At 50.9% G+C, this 12,608-nt stretch overlaps 1 protein-coding gene across 5 annotated transcripts in view; it reads left to right on the plus strand.

Annotated features, from left to right (window-relative positions):
- The window catches only part of PIK3CD (phosphatidylinositol-4,5-bisphosphate 3-kinase catalytic subunit delta), an 86,566-nt gene that overhangs the window by 60,567 nt on the left and 13,391 nt on the right, over window positions 1-12,608 (plus strand). For 4 of the 5 annotated variants that reach the window (XM_059716397.1, XM_059716398.1, XM_059716399.1 and 1 more), the window contains 6 exons: window positions 253-432; window positions 1,049-1,198; window positions 1,994-2,083; window positions 3,567-3,788; window positions 9,869-9,965; window positions 10,416-10,546. In XM_059716397.1, the coding sequence (XP_059572380.1) occupies window positions 253-432; window positions 1,049-1,198; window positions 1,994-2,083; window positions 3,567-3,788; window positions 9,869-9,965; window positions 10,416-10,546 (870 nt within the window). The remainder of the gene's footprint in view (window positions 1-252; window positions 433-1,048; window positions 1,199-1,993; window positions 2,084-3,566; window positions 3,789-9,868; window positions 9,966-10,415; window positions 10,547-12,608) is intronic. The other variant, XM_059716400.1, reaches the window with a different exon arrangement.

Here is a 12,608-nt window from a genome sequence, read left to right on the forward strand (position 1 = left end):
AGCCCCTGGTACAGGGCTTGAGAAGATCCTAGGTCTGTGCTTGTCACATGAGATGGCTGCTCCAGTCTGCTTTGGCCTGCAGCCATGCTCTGCTCCTCCGACTTCCTCTGCATTTGTGGGTCTATCCCCAGTATTTTACTCTTTCCTCTGCATCTTGGGGTCCTTGACTCTTGTTGCTGCTGTTTCCTGTGCTGGGCTGAGCCCTTGCTGAGCCTGTGTCTGAGTGCCTGTGTTGCTTTCTTGGGACTGCAGGAGAGCTTCACCTTCCAGATATCCCCCAGGGAATACCCCATCACATTAATGAGCTACGCCATCAAGAAGCAGGCTACCGTTTTCCGCCACCAGACTGTGGAGAGCCCAGAGGACTATACCCTACAGGTGAATGGAAAATGTGAATACCTCTATGGGAACTACCCTCTGTACCAGTTCCAGGTGAGTCCCATGCCTTTGTCTGTTGCTGGGCTCTTTCCCAAAGGCCCTTTGTCCCCTGGGATGGAACAGTAGGATGCTCCTGCTTTTGCTTCGCATCCGCAACCCCTCTAGATGTGCTGGCAGTGTCTTCTATTGGGATGTGGCCTGACACAGTATTAGTCTTTTGGGGGGGAGAGAGCTCTGCCTTTAAGCTGGCAACATAGCAGTACCCCTGCTGCTGAAGAAGTCACATGTAGCATCCTCTAATGTGTGCCCTTAGCTTTGATGATTGGCTTCTCTGCTGTCTGGAACATTAGGCTTTCCCAGCAGCTTTCCCTTATGTCAGGGAAGCCTTCAGGTGCCTGAGCCACGCACTCTTGCAGCTTTGTCCAAGCTCAAGTCTCCAGGGTTCGTTGTGTCAGACACGTCTCCCAGGAAAGAGGCAAGTTTATAGAGGAATTGTCAGAAGTAACTAACTTTGGGGGCTGCAGAGTCATGTTCACACTGCCTTCTCCTCCTCCCTCCCTGCTCGAGCCAGGCCTGCTTCCCCCCAGCACTGCCCACTCCACATCCCCTTGGCTTCCAGGCTGTTTCCGTTCACAAATTATTCTGTTCTCTCTGCTCCTTCTTCCACCAGTACATCCGCAGCTGCCTGCACCAGGGCCTGATGCCCCACCTGACGATGGTGCGCTTCTCCACCATCATTGCCATGCGAGATGAGCAGACCAACTGCATCGCCCATCCCCCAAAGATGGGTGCCAAGCCTCCCCCACTGCCCAAGAAAAAGGTAGAGGCACTTGATATCCTTCTTCCCCACAGTCCTGTCCCCTAGCATGCCCTTTTGTCCTTTCCCTCCTTTCCCCACAATGGTGCTGACTGAGATGCTAGTGTCATCTGCCTAGCAAGCAGGTGGACAGCTTTCCCCACATCTGCAGCAACACTGAGACCTTCCTCAATTACTGTACGAGGCTGTACTGCAAGTCATGTTTCATTCAGACATCAAAGAAACCTGTAATGGGAAAGGCTCCTGGTTTCCAAAGGCATGAGGTCTGAGCCCAGGACTGGGAGCCTGGAGCATCTCAGTTCTCATCCCAGCTCCTAGCCTGTGTCTCAGTTTGGGTTTGGACAAATAATTTACTTTTGCTGAGCCAAATTTAGCCCTGGCATGAGCAGGAACTGTGCCCCCTGGCCGACGTGTGGCCTAGTGGATAGACCGCTAAGCTGGGACCCAGGAAAGATGCAGTCTATTCCTGACTCTGCTACTGACCAGCCAGGTGACCCTGGGCAAATCATGGAGTCTCTATGGGCCTTGGTTCGTTACAGGAAAATATAGATCTGAAATGCCTGGATGAAGACTCAATACTATCACTACAGTGAGAGAGGCATCCACTCTCTGGGCAATCTGTATGTGTAGTGTAAATGTTGTACCCCCACAAACACCCAGTGCAAGGGGAATAACTCAGTGGAGGGCTGGGAGGAAGCATTACTGCTATGTTGCAGGACCCCTGCTTGCCTCCGTGCAGGCTGATCTTCCTCCCAGTTTATTTTCTGACTTAGGCTCTGTTATTTCCCTTCTCTCTAGCCAAACAGCGGGTCTCTGTGGTCCCTTGAGCAGCCCTTTTATATTGATCTGGTGCAAGGCAGTAAGGTCAACGCTGATGAGAGGATGAAGGTATGCGCAGGCTGGGTTTGTGGGGGGGTTTTGTTGTTTATTGTATGTGTTAAAGAAAGCAGGGCTCCAAAACTTGAGGTCACGTGTTCTCACCACATTGGCCTTCATTCAGCTCTGGGGCTGCCTCTAAAATGCTGCACAACAGGAAGGAGGAGGGAAGTAGCTAGCCAACAGCTCCCTGAGCGAGCAGCACATTCTTAGAAACCCCTGCTGCAGGTTTCTGAGTAGTGAGCTCAGCCGCTTGGCCTGTGGTGACCTTGCTTGGTGCATATGCAGAAGTACTGGAGACCAGCAAGAGCAGAGGAAGAGAGAGAGGGCTTTACCAGAGAAGAGGGTGGAGGGTGAGGAGGTGAGCCTAGAAGCAAAGGACTGGAGGGGAGTGGAAAAAGGATGGGCTCTGGGAGGTGAATGGTTTGTCCATAACATGGGGCAAGCAAGCAAGAAGGGAAAACTGAGACAGAGAAGATAGAGAATGCACTGCCTGTGCCATATGTGGACGTTTTGATCTGTTGGGGCTCTGGTCTTGTTAAACCTGTTGGTCCAACTCCCCTGTGAGCAGCTTCCAGTGTGGGCAGGGGACCTGGACTGGTGGCAGTTTCTAGATCCTGGGTTAACACAGACCAGGAGGGAGGCAGTGCCATCCCTGCACTGTGATGGGCATGGGCAGAGGCTGGCAGAGACCTTGCAAATTGCAGAAACATATTTTTGTATGCAAATGTATTTTACCGGTGGCTGTGCTATAGGACTTGTGCTGGAGCCAGGCTGGTCCCACCTTCCATCCCCCTCAGCACACACTATTAATTTGCTTCCCTCGTAGCCTATCCCCTGCCAAGTTCTTGATGATCGGCTTCCCTGTGCTGTGTGGCCCAGTTCCTTTCCTGGACCCTTCTTGTCTCTCAGTGGTTAAGGTGTGGTAAATTGTCTCTGCCCACTGGGCTTCCTGGTGTAGCCCAGCACCAAAAGAACTGAGACCATGTTGGCTGACACACCAGGGACTTCCAGAGCTTCGTGTGTCTCTAGCCTGAGAGAGATGGGCTCACCTGCTGGGGCTGCAGCAGACTTGTCTCCTCTGTGAACAGAGCACAGAGTAGAGTCCCTGATGCACACCCACTGGTGGGATCAAGGAAGCGATGTCTCTCTGATGAGTGCACTGAGAAGTTAAGGGTCTTGATCAAGGTCTGAGGGTGCGTCAGTAGCAAGGGCTGGGGTGGCATGGACACTAGGGTGCATGGTTGACAGTTGCCCAGAGGTCATAAGTCTGAGGCTGTAGCAGAAGTGCTTATAGCGCAGTCTGTCAGATTCCAACAAATTGGTGAATTCTGGTAAATGCTTTGTCCCAAGGACATGAAGAAGGAAAGGAAAGTGGCAAGAGACAGGCCTAGAGCCCAGGAGTGCTTGTTTTCTCTCCCAGGCCCATTCTGATCACCCCGCTGTCAGATGAGGTCAGCACTGACCCCTGTGCTCTCTTCTCTCCCGTTCTCAGCTGGTGGTGCAGGCAGGCCTCTTCCATGGCAATGAGATGCTCTGCAAGATGGTGTCGAGCTCTGAGGTGAACGTGTGTTCAGAGCCAGTGTGGAAGCAGCGGCTGGACTTCGATATTAACATCTGTGACCTGCCGCGCATGGCCCGGCTCTGCTTCGCCCTCTACGCTGTCATCGAGAAGGCCAAGAAGGCACGTTCCACCAAAAAGAAGTCCAAGAAAGCGGTGAGTGTGGGCTGGCACTGGGCCTGTCTCATCAGGGCAGAGAAAAAAAGCTGCCCTAAGTGAAATGCTCAGGGCTCTTGCCTTTTGAAGAGGGAAAAGCTTCAGCCAGTATGGAAAGAGCTGTTGTAATGTGACTTCTGCAGGAGATGGGGTGTTCTGCCCTCCCTGCGCCAGTCAGGGTGAATTTAGAAAGTAAGTGTGAATTTGCCTGCAAAAAAAGAGGAGTGATTTGCACTATTTCCCCTTCTCAGCCTTCCAGGGCTTGCCACTGAGGTTAAAACTTGTCACATGGTGCCTCTTCTCTGCAACAGTGAAGGGGGTTTGTGTAAACCCTGGGCAGAGAGAAGACAAGAGGGACATGGAGCTACCATGGAGCTGAGGATGGCAACCCAAGTAAAGGACAACAAGAAATTGTTTTTTAGATATATTGGGAGTAAAAGGAAGGCCCAGGGAGGAATAGGACCCCTGCTAAATGGGCAGAAACAATTGGTGACAGATAGGGGGGACAAGGCTGAACTCCTCAACGAGTTCTTTGCCTCAGTGTTCCTAAGCGAGGGGCACGACAAGTCTCTCACTGGGGTTGTGGAGAGGCAGCAGCAAGGCGCCAGACTTCCACGCGTAGATCCTGAGGTGGTGCAGAGGCACTTGGAAGAACTGGATGCCTTTAAGTCGGCAGGCCCGGATGGGCTCCATCCGAGGGTGCTGAAGGCACTGGCCGACATCATTGCAGAGCCACTGGTGGGAATATTCGAATGCTCGTGGCGCACGGGCCAAGTCCCGGAGGACTAGAAAAGGGCTAACGTGGTCCCCATTTTCAAAAAGGGGAGGAAGGAGGACCCGGGCAACTATAGGCCGGTCAGTCTCACCTCCATCCTTGGTAACGTCTTTGAAAAAATTATCAAGGCTCACATTTGTGAGAGCCCGGCAGGGCAAATTATGCTGAGGGTTTGTGGTGGGCAGATCATGCCTGACCAACCTAGTCTCTTTCTATGACCAGGTTATGAAACGCCTGGACACAGGAGGAGGGGTGGATGTCGTATACTTAGACTTCAGGAAGGCCTTCGATACGGTATCCCACCCCATACTGGTGAACAAGTTAAGAGGCTGTGATGTGGATGACTGCACAGTCCGGTGGGTGGCGAATTGGCTAGAGGGTCGCACCCAAAGAGTCGTGGTAGATGGGTCGGTCTCGACCTGGAAGGGTGTGGGCAGTGGGGTCCTGCAGGGTTCGGTCCTTGGACCGATACTCTTTAATGTCTTCATCAGTGACTTGGACGTGGGAGTGAAGTGTACTCTGTCCAAGTTTGCAGATGACACAAAGCTATAGGGAGAAGTGGACACGCCGGAGGGCAGGGAACAGCTGCAGGCAGACCTGGATAGGTTGCACAAGTGGGCAGAAAACAACAGGATGCAGTTCAACAAGGAGAAATGCAAAGTGCTGCACCTAGGGAGGAAAAATGTCCAGCACACCTACAGCCTAGGGAATGACCTGCTGGGTGGCACAGAGGTGGAAAGGGATCTTGGAGTCCTAGTGGACTCCAAGATGAACATGAGCCGGCAGTGTGACGAAGCCATCAGAAAAGCCAATGGCACTTTATCGTGCATCAGCAGATACATGACAAATAGGTCCAGGGAGGTGATACTTCCCCTCTATCGGGCGCTGGTCAGACCGCAGTTGGAGTCCTGCGTGCAATTCTGGGCGCCGCACTTCAAGAAGGATGCGGATAACCTGGAGAGGGTACAGAGAAGGGCAACTCGTATGGTCAAGGGCCTGCAGACCAAGCCCTACGAGGAGAGACTAGAGAAACTGGACCTTTTCAGCCTCCGCAAGAGAAGGTTGAGAGGCGACCTTGTGGCTGCCTATAAGTTCATCACGGGGGCACAGAAGGGAATAGGTGAGGATTTATTCACCAAGGCGCCCCCGGGGGTTACAAGAAACAATGGCCACAAGCTAGCAGAGAGCAGATTTAGATTGGATATTAGGAAGAACTTCTTCACAGTTCGAGTGGCCAAGGTCTGGAACGGGCTCCCAAGGGAGGTGGTGCTCTCCCCTACCCTGGGGGTCTTCAAGAGGAGGTTAGACGAGTATCTAGCTGGGGTCATCCAGACCCAGCACTCTTTCCTGCTTATTCAGGGGGTCGGACTTGATGATCTATTGAGGTCCCTTCCGACCCTAACATCTATGAATCTATGACATCATGTTTCACCAAATATGTCCCAAAGAAGAAGACTGCTCAAGGCTGTTGTGCCATATGGGACCAAACGCTGGTCAGCTGGTGCCCAAGGACACAATACTTCCTGTAAAAATGAATATCCTTGACTATCATCTGTGAATGCTTGGTGTGCCTTCCCTGGTGCTGATTATTTAGTAAATATAATCCCCCCAGGGTGTGGCATTTGAAGGATTACTTCATGGCCAAAGAGGAACAAAAAAACCTGTTTTTTTTTCTGTGTGATTGCTTAGATTCCATTTAAAAAAACTGAAAGAAAAGTTTTTCAGTTCCCCCAAAACCACTGCCATTGCGCAGAAGCTGAGAACAGCTGAAGGGGAGGATGTGTTGGCCACATTTACCAGGGTGCAAAAAACCAGGGGAAGGACTGAGGCTGTTAGATGATAAGATCTGCAGGCACCTCCGTTCCACTGGTGGGACTGGGATGCTTGTGCAGAGCAATATTGGCTTTGATGGAAGTCCATGCGAGCAGAGTTCAGCGCCAGTGGAGTTTCCTCTAGGCCACAGGTGTGTGGGTTAGCTTACAGGCTGGAGATTGGAGACTCTTGTGTGTCAAAGCAGGGACAGCGTTTTCATGTCAGTGAACAATGCCTGACATGGGTCTCCTGCCTCTAACTGAATCCTTTAGAGGCTATTGTGCAATTAATGATACCCATGAATCCTTTCAATGTTGAGTGTCTGTGGTCACTCAGGAGTGCCATTCACCTCCACGGCAATTAGACAACAGAACCAGGCTGTTTGCCTGACTTTGGGATCATCTTACCCACGTGCCTGTCTTGTTGCTATGAAAAGCAGGAAAGGCTGATTTCCACTGCAAGATCTACAGTGTTGGCTTGAGCTGAGCTTTGCACAGTTTGCTTACCTGTGTGTTTTCAGGCTGAGATTTTTAAAGACATCTAAGGAAGTACTCAAAACTCATTGAAAAGTCAGTGTGAATTAGATGTCCAGTTTCCTTATGCTTTGTAAGTCCCAGCCTTATGTCCTTATGCTTTGCACAGTTCCTCGTTGGCTTCTTGCTTGTTGATCATTCATTTCAGTGCAGTTATGAAGTTACAGTATTACATGAACTACCTGGATAGCTCTGACTCCACTGTCTGGAAGCAGAAATATGGGGCTGAATCATTTGCTACTCAGAAGCATTGATCATGCACATTTACAAGAATGAGTGATACGGTTAGTGCCCCTCTGGTTTGTTTCATTGCCTCTGAATCACGTGAAAAGTATTTTTGTCCTTACTTAGAAGATGCTGAGTCATCATCATTTCCTGGCCCTTCTCCACTGAATACCTTGCTTTGCTATTTTGCAGCCTCCACACTGTGTTTTGGTTTGATAGGAAGGGTTTTGTCATTGTGTTTGGCTCCTCATCAGAGTCCGGAAGCTATCACAGCAAATGGGATCATGCTGGAGATACTTAGAGTCCAATTAGGTCAGTGGTGTGGGCTGGGGCTTGCAAGAAGTCGGTCAAAAGTGATTCATGTGCGCTATGCTAGGAAAAGAGCAGATGTTCCTACCTCCCCCGCAAATGAAATCCCGGTCCATGTCTTCCAGGGAAACCTTAATGTTTTCTTTAGAACATCACGGTGGAAGGATAGCGAAGGTCTTTTTGTGGCTTCTTTCAAATATGATCTCTGTGTGTGTGTGTGTGTGTGTGCGCGCGCACCTTCTCACTCAAGTGGTCAGTCCTGAGCATACTGATAACTCCATCTCCTAGATCTCTGCACCCCTCTTCTTGGGAAGTCAGCTTCTGTGTTAACTTGCTTTCTGACTGAGCAGGTCAAATGCTACAATAGTGCCGGTGCTGCTGGAACTGTGATGCTGGCCAAACTATGTTGCTGAAAACCTGAATGAGCAAAATCATGTCATTAGTGTAACTGCAGTAGGAGAGGATGGTCTTGTGTGTTAGACTATATTATTTTGGCCTGCTCCATTTATAAAATTTTTTTATTTTTTTGCTCTGTGGAAGAAAAGCCCTTGTTGTTATACTAAAGCTACGAACAGCGTACTTACTAAATAATAAAAATTTCCCCATTGATCTGATATACCTGACTTTATCTCCAGATCCAGGTTTCTGAGTCTGTTATGGCTGGACTGTTTCCCATACTAACGTAGCTTAGCAGGAGGTCTGGAAATACATAAAGTACTTGGGTTGCTGCCAAGGATTTACATTTTAGCAAGGGATCCAGGGTTGAGAGGTCTTTCTGGAAATCTAGAGGTTCTCCAAGCATGCTTGTTATCAAGCATTGAAGTACCAGGCATGTGGTGATGCTTTGTTTTTGATAGTGCTATGCAGCATCAGGGCCAGTGTGCTCTGGATGACTGTCTGGTTTTAGCTATACCGAACCAATACTTCAGGCAATGCTAGGAGGAGACATGCTTCTGGATGATAACTCTCTCTGAAGTCTCTGCTGCTTGTGAGCTGCATCTCCTGGGACTTTTCTCAAGGATAGCAATGCCAGTCCTTTTTGCCTGGTCAACTTCCAACTTTCTGAACTACATTCTGCCTCCCTCCCTTCCTCCCAGTGCAGTTTGTTAGGCACAGTGCTCTTCTTCTGCTGGTTCCACCCCAGAAACAGTTGCACTCCAGTGGTGGGCGAAGTGGTGTCTATACTCTACAAATAGACATCATGGAATAGAATATAGGGACCGCACCCAGAGAGTGGTGGTGGATGGGTCCTTCTCGGCCTGGAGGGAGGTGGGCAGTGGGGTCCCGAAGGTTTCAGTCCTCAGACCGATGTTATTCAATATCTTCATCAGCGATTTGGACGAGGACGTGGAGAGCACCCTCTCCAAGTCTGCTGATGATACCAAGTTATGGGGCAAAGTTAGTACACCGGAGGGCAGGGAGCAGATTCAGGCTGACCTGGACAGGTTGGATCAATGGGCAGAGAGAAATAGGATGCAGTTTAATAAAGATAAATGTAAGGTACTCCACCTGGGAAGGAGGAACCCCCAGCACACCTATAGGTTGGGGAGTATCCTTCTCAGCAGCTCAAAGGCAGAGAGGGATCTTGGAGTCATAATTGACTCCCAGATGAACATGAGCCGGCAGTGTAACAAGGCCAATCGCACCTTGTCGTGCATTAGCAGGTGCCTGACTAATAGATCTAAGGAGGTGATGCTCCCCCTCTATGCGGCATTGGTCAGGCCGCAGTTGGAGTACAGTGTCCAGTTTTGGGCGCTGCACTTCAAGAGGGACGCAGGGAATCTGGAGAGGGTCCAGAGGAGGGCCACTCGCATGATTAGTGGCGTTTGTGATAGACCCTACAAGGGAAGGTTGAGAGAGCTGAATCTCTTCAGCCTTCACAAGAGAAGGCCGAGGGGAGATCTTGTGGCCACCTATAGATTTATTAGGGGAGGTCAATGGGGAATAGGGGAAGCGCTGTTTACTAAGGCGCCCCAGGGAGTGACTAGGAATAACGGGTGTAAACTAGTTGAGAGTGAATTTAGGTTAGACATTAGGAAGAAATGTTTCACAGTAAGGGTGGGCAGGATCTGGAAAGGGCTTCCAAGAGAGGTGGTGCTATCACCTAGCTTGGAGGTCTTCAAGAGGAGGCTAGATAGTCACCTGGCTGGGGTCACCTGACCTCGGTCCTCTTTCCTGCCAGGGGCAGGGGGTCGGACACGATGATCCATTGTGGTCCCTTCCGACTCTACAATCTATGAATCTATGAAAAATGGAAGTTTACCAGGTCATGGTGGTTTCTAGAGGGAGCATGGGGGAGATCATAGGGCTCTAATTTTTTGATATTTTATGGTGCCTGTGTTTGTACTTCCTTGCTAACCCTCCTCCCTCCAGCAGCTGGCTCCTGGAACAATTACATCTTGACCAACCTTTTGTTCCTTCTGCAGGACTGCCCAATAGCTTGGGTGAATGTCATGCTTTTTGACTACAAGGACCAGCTGAAAGCAGGAGAATGTTGCCTGCATATGTGGTCATCGTTCCCAGGTACATCACGAGCTGGAGCTTTCTGTTGTTCAGGTGGGGTGGAAGTACAAGGAGAGACAACAGCCTGCCTTGTGTGTTAGTGTCCAGAGGATGGTAAGAAGGGCAGCAGAAGGACAGAGCTATTTCAGTTTAATAGCTGTCTACCGGAGGTGTGGCTCTGTTATTAGGTATTGATATTGCAGCGCCACATAGACGCCCCATCAGGATCAGCTCAGAGCTATATGCTCCTGGTAGGATACAGCCAGTGTCCCAGAGAGCTCACAGTTGAAGCATATAGGACAGGTCAAAGATGGAGTGGGAAATGAGACACATGCAAATGAAGTGATGTGCCCAAGGCTGGAGAATAGGTCGCTGGCAGAGCTAGAATCAGAACCACGCTGCTTCTCCTGCTGACCCCTTCACTACACTGGGGAACCCAGCCTCATGATGTCTACCTGTCCTCCTTTTCAGATGAGAAAGGGGAGCTGTTGAACCCCATGGGCACAGTCCAGAGCAACCCAAACACAGAGAGTGCAGCCGCCTTGGTTATCTGCTTTCCCAACGTCTCGGTCCATCCAGTGCACTACCCAGCCTACGAACAGGTACGTGGCCCTCGAGTTGGTGCAGCAGACTCACTGTGCTAGGGTGGGGCAAGTCTGGGGCTACCTCCAGCCTGGTGCATTTGGCATGGCAGGGGGGAAATGGGCTGTGTTTCTCTTCCTGAAAGGAGTTTGGCTTCCACAGGCTGGCTGGCTAGTTTCATGCTTGGGAAATGCAAAGACCTCAATTCAGATGCCTTCCTCTGCCTCTCTCAGAGCAGGCAGGATAAGCAGGGCCTCGGGCTGACCTGTGCCAGGGGACTGGCTCTGCTTCGCCAGCCTAGAGAGGTCTTGTTCCTCTTGTCCCTGTTAGTAGGAGTGGCCACTAGGGCTCTGGCCTGGTAGTCTAAGGACTTGGGCATCTGCCCTTCACAGTGGAGATGTGGGTTCTGAGCTGCTTGTTGCTGGGGCTTGGGCATTTGCACTGCAAATGGGAATCCTGGGCTCTGATCTGGCGACTGCTGGGATCTCTGCAGGCTTATTTTTTTAAGCCCATGGACTTCACCTGTCCCAGGTCTCACACCCTGCGAGGAGTTGTGTTAAACTCCCTTCAGACTGAGATGGAGGGGGCCTGAGTCGCCCATTTGCTGGGTGAGCACCTGAAGGGGGATGGGGAGTAACTTGGTGAGGAACTGGGGGAGCCAAGTCATTCAAAGTGACTGGAAACTTGAACCACAGCTCCCCTTTCATTAGGCAACACCCTTTCCACTATGCTATCAGCTGAGCCAACCATCCCTTCAGCATGTGCTGTGGAGGGGCAAGAAAAGTAAGATTTATGGGGGTGGGAAGATGGTGTCCGCTTCAGTTCTGCCCTGGGTTGCCCATTCCCTTGTGCTCTTGCCTTTCCTACATCCATCCTGGGTTCCAGTCTCTGGGCTCCTGCAGCACGTCCCTCTTTTGCCAATGCCTCTGTAATGTAAAGCAGAAGATGAGGGCATCGCTGTCCTCCTCCTGCTCATTGGCCTCTCCTATTTTTCCATTTGAGCACACAGGGCAGACCAGGTCTCAGGCTGCCCTATTCCTGGGAACCGCTCCTGCCTCTCCAGGCCAGAGAGCGGCCTGCCTCTGTGTTACTGTGAGCGACTTCCCATGCTTAGGTTATGCCTTGCATCTTGCATTTTGACCCCTGCTCCAGCCACAGCAGAAGAAATTTGAATTCGGGTCTTTACCTAGCTCGAACAAGGAACCAGCTAGAAAGAAGGTTATGGTACAGTGGGCCTCTGTCACCCTCAAGCTGCTTAGTTTAGTTCTAGCACTGAGAAAGGAACTGAGAGCTTCCCCCCACCAGTCTCTGGCAGCAGTCACCCTGTGGCAGCTGAGGAGAGGGGCTGTGCCCCCGTTTATGGCAGCTTTGGCACTGCCGTTTGCCGGACATCAGTGCTTGATCATTGTGCCTCCTGAGTGAAGGGATGCTGGTTTCTGTTGTCCTGGACCTTGCTGATCCTTACTGATTTCTGCATCTCTGCCATCCTTCATGGGTTCCTGCATCTTAGAACGGCAAAGTCCTGCACACAGGACAGAACAGTCCCATGCGCTGGTGCAGACTGGGGGCTGCTTGGCTAAGCAGCAGCTCTGCAGAAAAGGACCTGCGGGTTATGGTGGACAATAAGCTGAATATGAGCCTGCAGTTTGCCCTTGTTGCCAAGAAGGCTAATAGCATCCTGGGCTGCATTGGTAGGATTGTTGCCAGCAGATCAAGGGAAGTGACTCTTCCCTTCTTATTCAACACTGGTGAGGCCACATCTGGAGCGCTGTGTCCAGATTTGGACCCCCTACTACAGGAGGATGTGGACAAATTGGAGAGAGTGCAGCAGAAGGAAATGAAAATAGTTAGGGGGCTGGGGCATGTGACTGATGAGAGGCTGAGGGAACTGGGTTTATTTAGTTTAGAGAAGACTGAGAGGGGATTTAATAGCGGCCTTCAACTGCCTGAAGGGAGATCCCAAAGAGGATGAAGCTGGGCTGTTCTCAGTGGTGGCAGATAACAGAACAAGGAGCAATGGGCTCAAGTTGCGGCAAGGGAAGTGTAGGTTAGATATTAGGAAGAACTTTCTCATGAGGAAGG

This window comes from Alligator mississippiensis, chromosome 13, assembly GCF_030867095.1.
Source record: "Alligator mississippiensis isolate rAllMis1 chromosome 13, rAllMis1, whole genome shotgun sequence".
Taxonomy (NCBI): domain Eukaryota; kingdom Metazoa; phylum Chordata; order Crocodylia; family Alligatoridae; genus Alligator; species Alligator mississippiensis.